Raw genomic sequence first — 19,733 nt, 5'->3', positions numbered from 1 at the left:
ATCAATTCCTCTTATCTAGGAAATGAAATGAAATGAAAATCACTTGTCACAAGTTGGCTTCAAATGAAGCTACTGTGAAAAGCCCCTAGTTGCCACATTCCGGTGCCTGTTCGGGGAGGCTGGTACGGGAATTGAACCGTGCTGCTGGCCTGCCTTGGTCGGCTTTAAAAGCCAGCTCTTTAGCCCTATGCTAAACCAGCCCCGAGGTTTGTCTCTCAGGAATAATTGTGTCGGGCTGTGAAACGTGAGAATATGGGTGTCCTCTAGATGTGTGCTTGGCATGCTCATTGCAGGATTCACTCTAATCAGCCGTACTTCATCAGTCACAAGAGCCATTCAATTGCTTGATATGCAATTTCGCCTTTTATTGACAAGTCAATTGTGCCAATGAAATGTGCAGAGTAAAAGGTTACTGCCACTGATTGGAGACCCAAGTCAGGTGCTTGATCAACCCTTTTAATCACATTTTGGTTTGATGTTTCAAGTTTCATTTACGATTTGTTTAAGGCAGTTTCCTTCCTTTAAAAGACAGCCCCTTTTAATTTGTCCCTCAGTTTAATTTAGTTCTATAAAAGTAGTTGGAGTGCAAAGTAGGGTGCTTTATCTGCATTTTTAATCACATTTGGGTTTGATGTTTCAAGAGTCATTTGCGATTTGTTTTTGTTTAAGGCAGCATCCCTTTAATGGGCTTCCCCTTTTATTTTGCCGCTCAGTTTATTTAATTTACTTTGGTTTCACAAAATAGTTGGAGTCCCGAATATCCTCCACGGAGATGTCTTTCCCCTTAAACTCCAGGATCTGGGTTGGATGGCGTTGCACACATCAGTCCCATAAAACCATAGACTGCATCAATTCATGGGCTCCCCAAGATGCCTGCCTTTTTTGTGCGTGGAGTCCATGGACCATGCATATGTGGGTTGTTATAGACTGCACCCCCTTTTTAATTTTTGAAAAACATTTTATTACAGCTTTGTTTGCACTTCAGCCCCATGCGTCTAATCTACGGGCACCTGGTGCGGATGGGGCACGAGCTGGCACCACATGGAATGGGAGGATAGCTACTGCCTGTGATCCTTAAAGTCACTGCTGGTCTGAACTTATATGCGAGCGGCACGTTTCAGGGCAGCAGCGGTGATCTGGGTGGCACCTCCCAGTCATCCGCACACAAATGCTTAAGGGAGATGCCCTTTATGAAAGGTCCCACATGTATATCAACTTGGATCGGAACCAGAAGAGCCAAGATGCCAGCACCATGGGCTTTGCCTGCTTAGCTAGCATGTTCCAGGTGTTGGGTATGATAAGACTGCAACTATGTGGCCCTGCAATCTCCATGGCATCAGGCTGCACCAGTTATGAGTCGCAAGGGATTCCACTCGCTCAACATCCTGATCGTCGTGACCATACGATGCGAATCATGCAGGTATGTGCCTGTTTCCCGGGCAGCGTCCATGATCGTTACATCTTGGGGTGCTTGCAGATCCCAGATGTGTTTGAAGGATGGTGTTTGGAGGGATGGCTCCTTGCGGACAAGGGGTTCCCAATATGAAGGTGGCTGATGACGCTAGTGCGGTGGTCACAAACTGAAGTGGAGACTCGCTACAATGAGGCTCATGCTTCAACATGCATGCTGGTCGAGCAGACAATTGGGCTGCTCAAGATGCCGTTCTGGTGCCTGGACCGGTCAAGGGGTGCCCCTCAATACAGTCCCAGAAGATATCCCGCATAATTTTGGTCTGCTAGACTCTCCACAACTTGGTGCTGCAGAAGGAAGACCACCTAGAACAGGAGATGGGGGGAGCACCACATCTCCTCGGAAGAGGGGGAGGTCGAGGAGAGCAGCGAGGGGCAACCTGCCAAGGAGGAGGAGGAAAGAGCTCAGACCATGGCCAGGGCTATCAGGCTAGGGATACCCTCATAGACTCCAGGTTTGGGGACAACAGGATTGGGGATGAGGAGCTCTCCAACCGTGCTAACTGTGATCTCATAAAAAACACACTGGGCAAAATATACTTACCAACTTGTCTGTGGTCTCCATTTAAGGACCACTGGTTAAGTTTTGAAAACATGAAAGAAAACCCCCCAAAATAGCATGCACGGCACATGTTAATGGCCAGTTTTGTACTGGGGTCCTAAAATTGGAATAACTACCCATGTGTGCATAATTAAATGTCTGTTTCAGAGGACATACTGCAAAGTTAAAACTCACGACTTCCAACTTGACAGGCATTGCATTTCCAGGGTGATATTGTGGGAGAGCTTGCATCCAGAATTTGTCCATGTAACCGTAATATTTCATCTAGGAAATAGGTGCCGCAATATCCAATCACCTCCACCCCCCCTCTCCACACTCTTAATCTTTTACAAATCTTGTTCATTCTATAGCTTCAGCTAAGATCCACAAAAATACTTGAAACATATTCTTGGAAAGGCTTATTTTCTTTACAGGACAATTGCCAATACACTAGATATTAATCTACAGAAAACTCCCATTATCCTCGAGGATTAATGTTCAATGATGTGGTTTTCAATGATTTTTGTTTAGAAATCCATTAACTGCTCTGAAGTGGTTCTGTGAAGATATATGTTACCACTGTATAACTATATAATGGAAATGGGATTTCATTATCAAGTATGCGATGACTGAACTCAATAAAATATTATTTTATTGAACACACTGTTTCACCTCTGTTCCTCATATTTAGAATAGTGTCAGTCAAGTAGTGTTCACATGGATCAGTTTTTGTGTAGTTATGATCATTCATTAGTCTATAAGAATGCCGGAATAGCAACGGTCAATGTGTGCTACGATAAAAGTTTGCAATTATTTGCATTTGTCCATCATTATATATTGTCCATCACATGTGTAATTTGACTGACATTTTGATTCTTCAGCTGTTAATTACAGAACATTTTATTCTTAATACTGCAAAATCTTAAACAAGAATTACTCTTGTCGTGTATAGCTAGTTGACCAGAAATGCGCAGTTAAAAAAGCTTTGTTAAATGTAGGAACACCAGAAACAACGATTTGACATGTAGAAACAAAATACTTACTGGTTGGCAGAGTTGTAGAGGCATAAAAGTGTTGATTGGAACTCCAAATAAGCTTGAAGCAATAACAATGCTTACCTTTTCTAAAAATGGAAGCCAGACTGTAACCAGATGCAAGTTCTTTAAACACAACCATTCGCCATTGCGTGCACATTCCTTTAGTGTTTGGATGGCTATATCAGCTTGACCTTGGCCCATAGCCACCTACAAATGGGGAAGAAGAAACACAATTTTTTGCCTCTGCTCAAGCCTTTGAAGTTAGCTATTTAATAATCATGAGTCACTGGTTAAACATAAAGAAAACTAAACAGCTGTGGTATCGCACACTAAAACTTGTCTGACACTAAACTCAGCTGAAGGTAATATAGCTGGGTACTGACTGATGCGACCATCAATTCACGCAAAACGGAGAGTGGATGTAAACTGTGGCTTTAATCGACTAGAACAGTGCCTGCCTGCGACTGCTCTGCTAGTGAGAGCCGCCTACAGGGCTGCTGCTCTTTATACCTTCTCTCAAGGGGCGGAGCCCACAAAGGCACCAACATGATACATTCCATGTAATATCGTACAATGGTCCATAGGTGGAGCCCACATGGGCAACAGCGTGATACAGTGACATACATGGTGAATGGTTAATACAATACGTTAACCACACTGACCTCATCTCCTCTGGAAATATTCCCTCTACAGCTTACAAACTCAGTCTCCCAACCACGCCACCGGCTTCTAATTTCTCCCCAAAATCCACAAAGAGGACATCCCAGTAGGCCCATCGTGTCAGCCTGTTCCGACCCCATCTAAATCATTTCTTCCTATCTTGACTCTATATTCTCCTCTCTTGTCCATTCCCTTCACACCTACATCCGCAATTCCTCTGATGCCCTACATCATAGCAACAACTTCCAGTTCCCCGGCCCTAACAGCCTCCTCTTAACCATGGATGTCCAATCCCTCTATACCTCTATTCCCCACCAGGATGGTCTGAGAGCTCTCCGCTTCTGTCTCGATCAGAGGCCTGAACAATCTCCATCCACCACCATTCTCCTCCGTCCGATTGAACGTGTCCTCTCACTGAACAATTTTTCCTTTTACATGTCTCGTTTTCTCCAAACCAAAGGTGTGGCTATGGGAACGGGCACGGGTCAAAGCTTTGCCAGTCTCTTTATGGGGTATTACGGGCCAGGGTTTAGAGAACCCCAAAGTTTATCATGGAGTTCACCTGACCCACAACCTTTAATAGATTGTGGGATGGGGACCACACGGCCCAGGTGTGGTACAGCAGAAGTGGAAAAGTATTTTTTAAAAGCAAAACAATGTTTATTCTATGAACTCAAGTTAACCTTTTTAAAACATACAGTGAACATCTTAGCAACCATTAATTCAAATACAACCCCCAAAGACTACAACGCTAAGTAATCCCTCAAGCTTTCCTTTTTAACAGCCATACACCTTAAAACACCTTTTACCAGAAGCACATCAGGTTAAAGTCACTATTGTTATTAGTTTTAAATCACCAGGATCGATTTACAGTCTTTAGATTACGGAGAGAGATTCTTGCTGTGACTGCAGCTATCCAGCTCTGAAAACTAAACTAAAACACACCCTGCAGCAAACAGCCTAAAACAAAAGTAAAAAAAACTGACAGACAGCCCAGCTCCACCCACTCTCTGACATCACTGCAGCAATAAACACCCATTTCTTAAAGGTACTCTCACATGACAGGGGTATGTGGAACATTCCTTTTTTCTCTTTTTAAGAAATATTTTGATTGGCATTTTTCAGTTTTTACAGAATAACAATTTAACGTATAGTGCACCTGGTATTTACATGTTGTGACGTTTTTTATTTACAAATTTTTACAAAACATATAGATATGTTCTCTCCGTCTGCCGCACCCCCCCCCCTCCCCATTCCCCCTGTTTCACTCTGTGACTCCCTTGGGTTCAGTCCTCACCTCCTCTCCCTTTCCTCCTCTCCATTGTGTGTGTTCTTATCTGTTCTCCTCAGTCCCTCCTCCCTCCCCTCCTCTCAAAGCTCCATGCTTTGGGGTTACCGACCTGGCCAAGCTGATGAATGTCGTGGACACGAGACATGACATCCTCCCCCACCCCCCTCTCCTCCCTCTCCCCCCTCCCCCGCCCCCCACTCACAGAAGTTGGCTCACAACTGACGTGAAAGGACCCAGACGGGCGGCAGGGTGCCAGACATCAGACTCTTCACCCACTACGAGGAATGGGCCCTGGAGGTTCCGGGGATGGCCAGGGACAGATTGGTCACTAACGTTGAGATAGGCCTGCTCCGAGAAGATGCACTGGCCCCCATCCAGATGTCCTGTCGCAAGTGAGTTAATGTCAAGGAACAAAGACCCTTCCCTCTCACTGACCACATGTTCATTCTGCTACAGAATCCCCACCTGATGGGGCTGGATTGCCCGAGGTAGCCCTCCACCGCCCCACCACCCAAGAGAACACTTTGGAAGGAAGCTCTGAGGAGAACAACATCCATATGCCACAGCTGTCACCCCCATCCTCCACCAGCGCATAGACACATACCTCGCTGGGCGAACATAGTGGAAGGCTTCTGGGGCACAATCTGGTGAGCACCACACAGATGCTGATGCATATCAGGTGGAGGCAGGAACATCCGGGAGAAGCAGCAGTTGGAGGTCTGCTCCATCCCAGGACTTAGCGGAGTCTCAATCAGATGTCAAGTCTCTGGACCAGGCCATCCCGAAGTTGATGGAGTCGCTGGGGAGCGGCCGTGATATTCAGAGGGTGGTGTCAGCACCACGCCAGGGGGTCCATAGCCGACTGGAGGAGTCCCAAAGGCTAAGGGCAAAGGAGATGGTGCCAGCAATGCGTGACACCGAGGCCAACACTGCTAAGATGGCGACTGCCTGCAGCAGGATGTTGACACCATGAGTGGTGGTATCCTAAGCATGGCTCAGTCAGTAGCGACCATGACTGAGAGCCTCGGCAGCATGTCCCAATTGCTGCCGGATGTGTCACTGATGCAACAGGACCTTGCTGATGCAATGCCGAGCATGTCTCAGTCGCTGAGGGACACATCCCAGGCACAGGTGGACATTGGCGGGACACTGCAGAGTATGGCCCAGTCACTGAGGGGCATCGTTGAGGGCACCGACACCATGGTGCAGATAACATGGAGGCACCAGGGCTGGATGACGCAGAGGCCTCTGGAGCTCACTCCAACTGTCCCTCAGTCCAATGGAGAACCTCAGGGCCCCGCGGGCACCCCCCCCCCAGAGGGGAATGTGCTGAAGCCTGACCCGGTGCCTCCCACTAGGAGGGCAATGCGCATCTCCATCTCTCCCGAAACTCCCCCCCCCCCCCCCCCCCACCAGGCGGGTTGCAAGGGCAGCAGGCAGCACATGGTGGCATGGCAAGGCGAGAGCGACTGGTATGTCAGCCGGGACCCTCCAGAGGACATATGCCTAAGGCATCAAAGGACACACGGCGCAGAGAAGAGCAGATTGCCTCCACCTCAGGTGTGTATCCTGGGGAACCACCTAGACATAGCAGCAGAGCATGGAGGGCTAGGAAAGTTCAGGACCACTGAGTGAGCACATGGGGAAAGGGGGCACTCTTGGTACTTGGGCACAATGGGGCCCTCGATTGTACATTGTTAAAACACATTACACCTGAAACATGTAAGGCCTCTGTCACATTACTCCATACAGCCGGCCAGGTTGTACCACCATCCCCTGTTGCTCTCTGCCCAGGAACAGGGCTCTGTCCTGGATGTGTGTGGTGGGACTGACAAGCAGCTGCGGTGTAGCTGCCCCTGTTATGGGTTCACATATATAAGGCATTTGGCCTGCAAGAGCTGGGGCGGCACCCTAACCAATGTCACCCTGCACCCCCCATTGCACTATGGTCCCATTTGAAAATGGGTGTACTAATAGTGTGATGTTCTGCTGAGGAGCTGGTTAGATCACAGGAGGCCATTCGATAAGGCAAGTGTTAATGAGATGGAGATTGTCCTTAATTGGTGATTATTCATTTCTAGCCACGTCTAGGTGGGATCCAGAATCTGCCAACGGGATCGCAAACCATTCGGCACCAGGTGAGGTTCCTGATTTCGGCTTCTCCCACGATCTAACCAGCTCGCCCTGATCGGTGCCGGGCGTAGCGAGGTGTTAAATCACGCCCATTGCAGATAATTTTCTGGCTACAGCTGGAGAGACGGGAATAAACCCAGGTGATTACAGTCCCACCCAGCTGAACAACAGTGGAGAGGCATTGGAGAAAGATGGTAGAGTCAACCTTATCAAAGGCTTCAGACAGGTCAAGAAACGTGAGGAGGATTAGTTAACCTTTGTCATTTGTGACGTTGCTAAGAGTTCCTGGAAAGCTGGGCAAAGAGTTGAAGGCGACAGCACATCAGAGGACTTTGGAAGGAAAGGGAGGTTGGAGATCAGGTGGAAGTTTACAAGATTGGAAAGGGTATGTTGTTTTTTTCAGATGTGGGGTGGTGATGGTAGATTGGAAAGAGAGGGGTACAGTACTTGAGGAGGGAGAACCATTAACAATATCAGCTAGCCTGTAAGACAGGAAGGGAAGTTGTGTTACATGTGGTTTTGCCTGTCCGAATGCTCCGGCCCATTGTTCTCCCAGTAGCTGCAGCATGGCTGGTGGAAGGTTGCAGATATTCAGTGAAAGAGACTGCAGATGGCTGTGAAGGATGGTCTTTCACAGCTCTGGGCCTAGCAGGCCTGGCTGAAGACTATCATCTTGGAATGGGCTGCAATAGTCTGGGCTGGCTTGCTAACGGGCAACAGCAAGGACAATGCTGATGAGGCAGATGGGAGATGAATGCTATCTTCTTGAGAGAGAACACACTCATTCTGCACAGAGTAAGACCTAATAATTTTTGCTTTAAAATGCAACTTATTTATATGGATTTTACTGTAATAGATAAACACAGCTCCATGTGTTAAAATATGCTTATGATCTATCTCGTGCTGTTTGATTGTCAATCCAGTTCCTAATAGGGTTCCAATGTGAATTAGTTTAACAAATAACAAGCATAACATAGTTACTGCATTCCATATTTATAACCTAAGAATGATTGATTAGCAAATAAACACTCCATGTGCTTCCTTGATATTACTCTGACTCATATTTTAGACAGCGCATTAACTGATTTACAATAAATGGGTTAATACCCATGTTAAACAGGAGACAATGGATCATCATATTAAGGCTTTATAAGTTAATACAGGCAAAATCATTTTCTCAACCAGTTATTGTTATATGTCAATAACTGTTTGAGAACATTAGAATATTTCTCTCTTGCTTCTGTACCTCATGGAAGTTTTCTCTGCCAATTGTTTCACTAGCCAGCTCTTGAAGTTCTTGGGAAGGATCAGCACCAGGCGAAATAATAATGAGAACTGGCTCAGCTGCCAGTGTCTCAGTTAAAAGACGCTTCAGATTTAAAGGTGGTGGGGACAATTCTTTCATTCCTAAAAGAAAGCAAAACCTGCTTAATGTTTCAAACGATGGAATATAAATGAGTTACTGAAATCAAATCAAATATAAACATACACAGCGAGTGTATTAAAACTTGTGTAAATCATTATGACCCCCTGGGAAGGAGATTGTGCACAATCCGGTTCCCATTAACTCATAACGAGTATGAACTCCCCAGTAATTGGGGGTGGAGCTTCCTCCTTAGAAGGGAAGGCTCCACAGTACAAAAACCCCGGCCTGGATGCAGGTCGAGGAGGGTGACCATTCGGGGCATGGGAGTTTAGTCGTGTATCTTAATAAATCCCGTTATTTGTATTCTACATTATGACCTACGAGTGCCGGATTCTACATAAATATAATGGTATAACAGTAAAGGAAAAAACAAAAGGAAACATGGTTCTAACATTCCCAAACACAATAATGGTAATGTAATGCAATTTTCCATTATACCGCCCTGGGCAAGTGCACAGTCAATTCCAGCCCCCGTGCCCTGGAGTCACACACAGGTATAATTAACCAATAATTCTTACAAAAATACCCAAAGTCTTTGGCCTTTAGCTGTCCAATAATCACAGTCACCAGGTTTGTATGTTGAAACACAATTACTGTTTACTTATAACAAGAATGATGATGAAATATGTAGTAAATGCAACTGGATAACAACTCCCTTTAACTGTCACGCCTTCTACCCACACACCCAAGACAGACAACACAGAGAGGGGAAAGGGATGAAAATAATAAGGATGAAGGTCAAAAGATAAAAGTCTTTGCTTCAAATGGTGGTTTGGTAGCATGCTTTCCTCACAGCACACTGGTTCACCAAAGTCCTTGGTTTTCAGCCTGTAATGATCTTCCCTGTAGTTTAGAAATGTATTACTCACAGCTTTTCCTGGAGAGTCCCCTTTACTTCACATCAAACTTTGCTCTCAATTTGTGTTTTTTTCCAGGCCTCTGCCTTTTCTGGAGAGTTGGGCATAAGACCATATGACATAGGGGCAGAATTAGGCCATTCGGCCCATCTGCTCCGCCATTCAATCATGGCTGATATGCATCTCATCCCCATTCTCCTGCCTTCTTCCAAAACCCCTGATCCCCTGATTAATCACAAGCCCATTTAGCTCTGTCTTAAAGAGACTCAGTGGCTTGGCCGCCACAGCCTTATATGGCAATGAGTTCCAGAGATTCACCACCTTCTGGCTGAAAAAATTCCTCCTCATCTCTGATGATCTCTGAAGATCATCCCTTCAGTCTAAGGCTGTGCCCTCGGGTTCTAGTTTCTCCTACTAGTGGAAACATCCTCCCACCATTCACTCTATCTTGGTCTCAGTATCCTGTAAGTTTCAATGAGATCCCCCCTCATCCTTCTAAACTCCTTTGAGTACAGACCCAGTGTCCTCAACTACGCCTCATGTGACAAGTCCTTCATTCTGGGATCATTCTTGTGAAACTCCTCTGGACCCTCTCCAAGACCAGCACATCCTTCCTTAGATATGGGGCCAAAAACGGCTCACAATATTCCAAATGGGGTGCGACGAGAGCCTTATAGAGCCTTAACAGTACATCCCTGCTCTTGTATTCTAGCCCACTCGACATGAATGCTAACACTGCATTTGCCTTCCAAGTGCCAACCGAATCTGCATGCTAGCCTCAAGAGAATCCTGAACTAGGACTCCTAAGTCCCTTTGTGCTTCAGATTTCCAAAGAAAATAGTATACACCTCTATTACCAAAGTGCATAACCTCATACTTTTCCAAATTGCATTGCATCTGCCACTTCTTTGCCCACTCTCCTAGCCTGTCGGGGTCCTTCTGCAGCCTCCCTGCTTCCTCAACACAATCTTGTTCTTAATAATAGACTCTAAAATCTTCCCAACAACCAAAGTCAGGCTAACCGGCCTATAATTTCATGTCTTCTGCCTCCCTCCCTTCTTAAACAGTGGTGTTACATTAGCCATTTTCCAATCCTCTGGGACCCTCCCTGTCTCTAGTGATTCCTGCAAGATTACCACCCATTCTCCTCAGCTATCTCCTTCAGAAATCTGGGCTGTAGTCCATCTGGTCCAGACGATTTATCCACCTTTGGACCTTTCAGTTTCACTAGCACCTTCCCCTTAGTGATGGCCACTCCACACACCTTTGCCCTGACTCTCTTGAAGTTCTGGTATGCCACTGGTGTCTTCCACTGTGAAGGCTGATGCAAAGTACCTATTCAGTTCCTCTGCCATTTCTTTATTCTCGATTACTACTTCTCCAGCCTTTTGGGCCAATTCATTGGCCACCAGCCAAACCAATCAAACCAATCACTGATGCTGGCCAGTTTCTGTCATTGGTGCCGTCTGCAATCACTAATTTAAATCAGCACAGGCTTCTGGACTCTTCTGTTTGAATTAAAGGCACAGGTTGTCTTAAAGACACATGTCCACAACTCATCCATGGATCAAAAATGCAACAGCAAAAATAAAAGAAAAGGGAAATAAGGGAATAACAGGGAATGAACAAGAAGGACCCTTACAATAGATAAATCACAGCATAATGCACAGAAATAGAGCTGTCTGGTTGTTTGTATATATACATCTGCAAACTTAATTTAAAATATAGCATGCGACTTCTGGTACTGACCAGCTGGCATACTTTGTTTAATAAATTCAATGCGAGGTAAAGGCCAAGTGTCTTTCCTAATAAAAAATCAAATACCAAGTCACCGCGAAAAAATCTCACGTGCTGATGTTACAGGCCAGTCAAGGAGTCTGAGTTGTATTTTTTTACATGCCTATTGTAGTCTGGATCTATGGATTATGATGGTAGCAGTTCCAACATTTTTTTCATCCCATGGCAGACCAGGAGCTGCTCCCACTCTTACTGCCTGCAACCTGTGCTGGATGGGCTTGAAGGTTAATACTCAACCTGTTTGGCTGCATTATGAAAAGCACCATGCCTGGGTATCAAGTCTTGGGGCCGGGTGAACTCAAAACATCTTCCTCAGAAGCAAGGCTGCTAACCACTGAACCACAAGACACCCACAAGTCATAACTACTTGTTAGCAATTGATAAGCATGCTTGTTCTAGCAGGACATTTAGAAAATCATAATACAATCAAACAAAGTTAAAATGGTTTCTGAAAGAGAAATCAGGTTTGACATATTTATTGGGGTACTTTGAGAATGTAACGAGCAGGATAGATAAAGGGGAAGCAGTAGATCTAACGTATTCGGATTTCCAAAAGGCATTCGATGTGGTGCCACAAAAATGTTACTGCACAAGATAAGAACACAGAGTTAAGGTAATAGATTAGTATGGATAGAGGATTGGCTAACAGAAAACAGAGTTGGGATAAATGGGTCACTTTCAGGTTGGCAAAGTAACTAGTGGGATGCAACAAGGATCAGTGCTGGGGCTTCAATTATTTACAATCTACATTAATGAATTGGATGAAGGGATCATGTGTATTGTAGCTAAATCTATTGGTGGTACAAAGATAGGTAGGAACACAAGTTCTGAGGAGGACACAAAAGGCCAGATTTTCACGGAGTCGGGCTGAGTCAGGAGACCTTTAAAAATGGTGGGATACAATTCTGGGATTCCCGTCCGTACTTCTCATTTCTGGTCATTTTTGCTGGCATGGGATAAGTGTGCAGATAGCAAGCCCACATGCAGCATTCCTGCCCTTGCTGGCTCCATTGTTGGGGTGGGCATTTCAAGCCCTCCCTCTTGGAATTTTGATGGAGTTGTGCCCATTCTGTTAGCAGATGTGGTTTACGGTGCTTCAGAGGAATCGTGAACCAGGATGGAACCAAAAGCTTGAGTCAGGAACCAAAAAAAAGCCACTTCGCATTCCCTTTGCAGTATATTTCTTCTTTCACCTTCATATAAAGCTTTCAATTCATCACAGACATTCATAGAATTAATGACAGAAAGGTTTTATCCACTTGTGTAAATCACTTACCATCTTGTGTAAACAAACACTAGGCATGAAAAAACTCTTCAAAGATCAGGTTATTACAAGTCACCTGGAAAAACATGCCTGGCCATCAACTGAGCCTGCTTTTTTATACAGTTGCCACTTAGTCTTATTATGAATGCTTGGATAACCTGCAAGAATAGCTAATGCACTCGGCTCAGTAGGCAATGTTGACACAACTTTCAGGGGAGTGCTCGCCTTGTTTAATTAATATCTTTATTATCTTGTAATAACCTGAGGCAGAATTTAATAAGATCATGCTCCCAGCAGCAAGACCAGAAGTGGGCACCACAGCCTCACAGCCTGCATCCCCCATGGCAGTTTCCAGGAAGTAACCAATCACTCTGTTATGGGAATAGAAGACCGCCCCACTCAACTGTTATATTTCTTTGTTGATGCAAAGAGAAAAGATATGGAGGTGCCCACAGTCTGGATTCTTGTAAAACACGATGAGAGATTTATTAAGGGTGTTGCTCATACAATCAAGATGGTGATCTCCCCAAAGCCTGCACAAACACTCTGATGTCAATACACATCACCTGATGCAGAATTAGCAAGAATGTATTCCTAGATACATAACACCTCTCCCTCTTTACTTCATTAGTGTAACAATAACAATTAACATTTATACAACCGATCCCCTGATTATGGTATTTCTATACATATATACAATTCAATAAGACAGTGTCTGTGGTGAACGTCTATTCCTTTTACGTAGAATTTGGCGTTCTTGAATTTGGCTCCTTGCGACATCGGAAGTGGCCTCATTCCTGTCTGTAGATGGTACTTCTTGAGTAGTTATTCAAGTGTCTGTCACTATGGACATTGAAAAGTCCTCAGGAACAGCATCTGAACTCATCACTGTCTCTGGTCTCCATTCCAAAGTATAGCTCTCTAGATCTTCTAAAGGTAGAACGGCTCGAGAAGTTTCTGTGAACTCACTTCATGCAGCAAGTAACTGATCAGCATGACGTCGTCAAACTCTTTCATCCGTTTTTACGGCGTATGATATTGGAACTGTCTTTGCTCGGATCATATCTTGTACCCGTTCCTCATTGGTGGTGTAACTCAGAGCTAGGACTCTCCTCCCTGGTTTAATCCTTGATATTTTAATAATTTTCTCCCTCCTAGCAATTTATTTGTTGTTGTCATTTGACAATGTCTGAAGGATCAGGTGGAATTAACAAATCAAACTGTGTTTGCAGTTTCCTCTTAAACAACAGCATTGCCGGTGATGTTTGCGTGGTAGCATTTACAGTGTTCTGATAAGATATTAGAAATCTTCTTGATAATGACCCCGGTCCTCCGATGCTTTGATAGAATCCTTTAATGATTGCTCAAAACGTTCAGCCAATCCGTTCATTGCTGGATGATATGGAGCTGACTTGATATGGTGGATACTGTTCCCTTTCAAGTCGTCCTCAAAACTCCTTCAAAGTAAACTGTATACCATTGTCGCTGACAATCAGCTCTGGTGTTCCAAATCTTGCAAATATTTTGTCTAGTTTTTGAATGGTCTGCTCAGTCGTCATTGACTTCATTATCGCGACTTCTGGCCACTTCGAGTGTGCATCCACAATCACTAAGAACATGTGTCCCTCCAGTGGACCAGCAAGATCAATGTGTATTCTCTGCCATGGTGGAGTCAGCCATTCTCATGGATGTAATGGTTGTAAAGGTGGAACGTTCCTTAGTTTTGCACAAGATTGGAATTGCCCAACTTTCTCTTCAATTTGAGCGTCTAATCCAGGCCGTCAAAAATACCTGCGTGCTAGTTCCTTCTTCCTTACTATGCCAGGATGTCACTCGTGCAGTTGGTCAAGGACTCTGCTATGTAAGCATGGAGGAATAATCTCACGGATTTGCCGTAATAGAACTCCATTCTGAACTGTCAACTCAAATCTTCATGTGACGTAGGGCTGGAGGGCTGGATTTATCCTCTGAACATCTGACAGCGTTCTTTTCTGAACCAGGTCCATCACCTTCCCCATCATTGGATCAGTTCTTGTATATCTTTGAACTTGAGGTGAAGTCACTGGGTGTACACTATCCATCAGTGTGAAATACAAAGTATTGACAAAATTTTCTTCTGGATCATGCTCGACTTGTAATAGAAATTGTGACAAAGCATCAGCATTTGCATGCCGCTCGGACTTGTGATACTGGATATTGTAAGTGTGTGCCAACAATATCAATGACTATCTTGTCAATCTGCTAGCTGCCAACAAGGTATATATTTCTACAGCCCAAAGATTGTAGTCAAGCGTCGATGATCTGTCCAAAAGGTAAAATGACGCCTATAAAGGTGATGCTGAAAACTTCTTTTTCAAACTGAGCGTGATTCATTTCTGTGCCAGTAAGAGTGCAGGAAACAAATGCCATCGGTCATTCCTCTCCTGAAGGCATAATGTGAAAGACAAACTGCACCAACTCTATATGGTGAGGCATCACAAGATAATTGCAACTTCATTTTTAGATAATAATGAACCAACAGCTCTGATTTCATTAGTGCTTCTTCACTTCATTGCATGCACGTTCGCATTTTTCAGACTGGTGCCACACCTGTTTGATCCACAGCAACATATGTAAAGGCTTCAATCGTGCTGCTAAATTCAGCACAAATCTGCCATAATAATGGATCAATCCGAAAACCATCTTAATTGTGTCACATTTTGAGGATGTGGTGCGTCTAAGATTGCTGACATTTCCCTTGGTTCTTTGTGTCGGTCAACCTTGCCAATGATATGACCAAGTTTTGTGAGGGCCACGAAGAATCCAGCACTAGTATTAAGGATACAAAGTAATAACATTTATTTACAATAACATATATCTAACAGCAGCAGCAACTTCCCTTCCTACATACTCCTTCCTGCTGGTTCCTGAACTGGCCAGCTTTATTTATACTAGGAATTTACTAATGGTTTCTCCGCCCCCCTCATTGGGGAAGCTCATACTCCCACAGGATTGTGGGATTGTCATTAGTCCCCAGCCAATGGTAAGCAGGCAGGTTATAACATCCCTCCCCCCCACCAAAGTCCAAGCAATCCACCGAAGACCCTGGCGAAGGAGGGCGTCGGACTCGTTTGGCCGCAGGCCGGACACCATTTGCACGCGGCGCTGGATCAGGCGGCGTGCAACGAGACGGAGACCGGCGCTTCCGTGATGAACGGCGCAACGGTTGTACATCCACGGCCCGTGGACCCGAGGATTCCCCCTCTGATGCATCCTGTGTCTCCATCTCGGAGACATCTGCTGCCTCCGTCATGTCAGCGTCTCTATCTCCATTCGGTTCTGTAACGACCTGCGCAGGCTTCGAGTGAGGCACCAGTGGAAGATTGTGAGGACTACCTTCCCTGGTCTCTGGTCTCTGCGGCTGTAGAAATGAGCTCCGGGGGCGGGGAATCTTTTGAGGGGATAGTCTTCTGGACCGAACGTGGTCTACATGTTTGCGCTGGAGACGACCCTGGGCTTGCACCTGGTAAGATATAGGGTCCGTTTGGCGAAAGATTACACCAGGAACCCACTGGGCACCACCAGCAAAATTCCGAACGAACACTGGGTCACCGGGCGCAAACTGCCGAATCGGCCGATGCCAAGAAAATCCCTGTCACTGCCGTTCTTGTCTGCAGCGTACTTTTGCACCAATGTCTGGGAAAACCATACTAAGGCTGGTGCGAAGTCTCCGGCCAATTAGGAGTTCTGCGGGAGCTACCCCAGTCACCGCATGGGGGGTGGTCCTAAACGTAAACAAAAAGCGAGCCAGTCTCGTGTCCATTGATCTGGAAGACTGCTTCTTTCGGCCTCTTTTGAATGTCTGCACTGCGCGCTCTGCCAACCCATTTGAAGCCAGGTGGTAAGGGGCAGTGCGGATATGGCGGATGCCGTTCATCTTCGTGAACCTCGCAAACTCCTCACTCGTGAATGGAGTGCCGTTATCCGTGACCAGCACCTCGGGGAGGCCATGCGTACTAAACGACAAACGCATCTTTTCAATTGTTGCGCAGGACGTTGTCCCCTGCATCTTATGCACCTCTAGCCATTTAGACTGGGTGTTGATTAATAGAAGGAACATGGATCCTTGAAAAGGGCCTGCGAAATCTGCATGCAAGCGTGCCCAAGGCCGCCCTGGCCATTCCCAGTGATGTAGGGGCGCGGCCGGCGGAAGCTTCTGATGCTCCTGGCAAATGGAGCAGTTTTGGGCCACCTTCTCAATGTCGGTGTCGAGGCCTGGCCACCAGACATAGCTCCGGGCCAACATTTTCATTTTGGTCACGCCCGGATGCCCATTGTGCAAGTCTCTTAGTATCAGCTCCTGGCCTTTTTCCGAGACAATCACACGCGTCCCCCACAAGAGGATGCCGTCTTCCACGCTGAATTCTGACAGCTTGGAGGAAAATGCCCGCAACTCGCCTGGGAGCTGTCTATGCTGCCCACCATACAGGACTATGTGCCGAACCTTTGACAGGACTGGCTCCGTCTGGGTCCACTCACGGATCTGTGATGCCGTGACAGGCAAGGTGTCCATACAATTTAGGGTTGCAACCACCTCACCGGTCGTGGGGGTCGACATGGGGCCGGTCGATAAAGGCAATCGGCTCAGTGCGTCAGCATTTGCTATCTGCGTACCTGGTTTGTGCTCCAGAGAATACTCATATGCAGCAAGCAACAAAGCCCAGCGCTGGATCCGTGCGGAAGCAATGGGCGGTATTGGCTTATCCTCTCTGAAAAGTCCCAGCAGAGGCTTATGATCAGTCACGATAGTGAAATGGCGGCCATACACGTACTGGTGGAAGCGTTTCACCGCAAAAACCGCTGCCAGGCCCTCCTTCTCGATCTGTGCGTACTTTTTCTCCGCTGCAGTCAATGTGCGGGAGGCGAAAGCTATCGGTCGCTCGGCCCCGTTCTCCATCTTGTGGGACATGACGGCCCCAATACCATACGGGGATGCATCACATGTGACGAGCAAAGGCTTTCCAGGATCATAGTGGGTTAGTAACCCAGACGACGACAATTGTTGCTTTACCCGCCGGAAAGCGGTTTCTTGCGGCTGACCCCAAACCCAGGTGTGATTTTTCTTTAGCAGAAGGTGCAAAGGGGCCAGCGTAGTTGCCAGATTGGGGAGGAACTTCCCGTAATAGTTTACGAGACCGAGAAAAGAACGAAGATGCGAAGTGTCAGTTGGGGCGGGGGCCTGTTGAATTGCACGCACCTTCTCTGCGACGGGGTGCAAACTTTCGCGGTCCACCCGATAACCTAGGTAGACTACTTCCTTTGCCTGAAATACGCACCTTGTGCGACGTAAACGGACTCCAGCCTCCGAAAGGCGTCTAAGGACAGCCTCCGTATTTTCCAAATGTTCCTGCTCCGACGTCCCTGTAATCAAAACGTCATCTAAGTAGACAGCAACACGTGGTAAACCTCTCAAAATACCCTCCATAACACGTTGAAAAATTGCGCAGGCAGAGGATACTACAAAGGGCAACCGTGTATATTCATACAGGCCCCGGTGTGTATTAATCGTTACATATGGTCAGGAGGCAGGGTCCAGCTCCAACTGCAGGTAGGCGTGACTCATATCTAATTTTGTGAACGAGAGTCCACCTGCAAGCTTCGCGTAGAGATCCTCTATGCGAGGCATTGGATATCGATCGAGTCGGGAAGCCGTATTCACTGTAAGTTTATAGTCGCCACACAATCGAACTGTGGCATCTGGCTTCATTACTGGCACAATTGGTGCTGCCCAGTCAGCAAAACGGACGGGCCTGATAATACCCAAACTCTCCAAACGAGTGAGCTCCCCTTCTGCCTTCTCGAGCAAGGCATAAGGCACCGGGCGCGCCCGTAAATAGCGCTGCGTGGCTCCTGGTTCGACTTGGATACGGGCTACGGCCCCTTTTATTTTCCCCAAACAAGGCTGGAATACATCTGGGTATCATCCTAGCACCTCAGTCAACCCTTCAGAAACTGTTTGGAGGATGTGCTGCCATTTCAACCGCAAATGGCGCAACCAGTCCCGACACAACAGGCTGGGCCCATGGCCGCGCACCACGATAAGTGGGAAACGCCCCTCCTGGCGTCCATAAACAACAGGGGTCATTGTAGTTCCTGCAATGTGCAGTGGTTCCCCCGTGTAGGTGGCCAACCTTGCCTGTGAGTCGGTTAATGTAAGGGTCTGTATACCCTGCTTGATGCGGTCGAATGTCCTCTGGGCGATCACGGAGACCGCTGCGCCAGTGTCCAACTCCATCTCAAGCGGGTGACCATTGACCCGTACTGTCACCTTAATGGGGGCCACACGGGGAGCTGCCACACAATGCAGCTGCAGGCAGTCGTCCTCTGTCTCCACGTCCTCAGGCGTAGTCGCCGCAGGTTCATCCACATGGAAGGTATGGCCCCTGGGCTGGTCCCAGTTACGGCCCCTGGGCTGGTCCCAGTTTCGGTCGGAACGACGGCACCTCTGGCGCCCCCAGGACCGCCGTCCGCGACGGGGTCGGCGCCTACAAGTCCGACATGGACATGGCTCCTCATCCATTGGCTCTGGAGAAGGCTCCCTTCGGGGAGGAATGTCCGACGGCCACTGGCGTCGGTCCGGACGTTGCCTCGCCCAAGGTACCGCAGGAGTGCGGGGGGATGTTTTCGGACGGAAGGGGTTGCGCCCCAAGGCATGCACTTCCATTCCCTGTAGCTCCTGCACTCCTCGTTCTGCGCTCTCTCGGGACAATACTATTTGAATGGCCTGTTGAAAAGTCAATGTTGGCTCAGCTAACAACTTTCTCTGGGTGGCCGCATTGTTAATACCGCAAACCAATCGGCCGCCTAACATTTCTGACAAGGTCTCACCATTGTCACAGTACTCCACAATCCTGCGTAGCCTGGATAGAAAATCGGCAAGGGATTCTCCAGGGGACCTCTCAGCGGTATTAAACCGGTAACGCTGGACTATCGTGGACGGGGTTCGGTTAAAATGTTGCCCCACTATATTCGCAAGTTCATCAAATGTTTTGGTGTCCGGCGCAGCTGGGTACGTAAGGCTCCTAATCACCCCAAACGTATGCGGGCCGCCGGCGGTGAGCAATATGACCACCTGGCGCTCGTTTTGGGTGGCCGCATTGTTAATACCGCAAACCAATCGGCTGCCTAACAATTCTGACAAGGTCTCACCCTAGTCACAGTACTCCATAATCCTGCGTAGCCTGGATAGAAAATCGGCAAGGGATTCTCCAGGGGACC

General features: G+C 46.9%; 1 protein-coding gene across 3 annotated transcripts in view; it reads right to left on the bottom strand.

Moving 5' to 3' along the window:
* dync2h1 (dynein cytoplasmic 2 heavy chain 1) overlaps nucleotides 1-19,733 on the bottom strand; it is an 866,357-nt gene that overhangs the window by 245,186 nt on the left and 601,438 nt on the right. For all 3 annotated transcript variants that reach the window (XM_072476728.1, XM_072476730.1, XM_072476729.1), the window contains 2 exons: nucleotides 8,379-8,539; nucleotides 3,130-3,255 (listed from right to left, as the gene is read on the bottom strand). In XM_072476728.1, the coding sequence (XP_072332829.1) occupies nucleotides 3,130-3,255; nucleotides 8,379-8,539 (287 nt within the window). The remainder of the gene's footprint in view (nucleotides 1-3,129; nucleotides 3,256-8,378; nucleotides 8,540-19,733) is intronic.

The sequence above is a fragment of the Scyliorhinus torazame genome, chromosome 15 (genome assembly GCF_047496885.1).
Source record: "Scyliorhinus torazame isolate Kashiwa2021f chromosome 15, sScyTor2.1, whole genome shotgun sequence".
In the NCBI taxonomy this organism is placed as follows: domain Eukaryota; kingdom Metazoa; phylum Chordata; class Chondrichthyes; order Carcharhiniformes; family Scyliorhinidae; genus Scyliorhinus; species Scyliorhinus torazame.
Note: the sequence above shows the minus strand (reverse complement) of the source record. Positions and strands in the feature narration are given on the sequence as shown.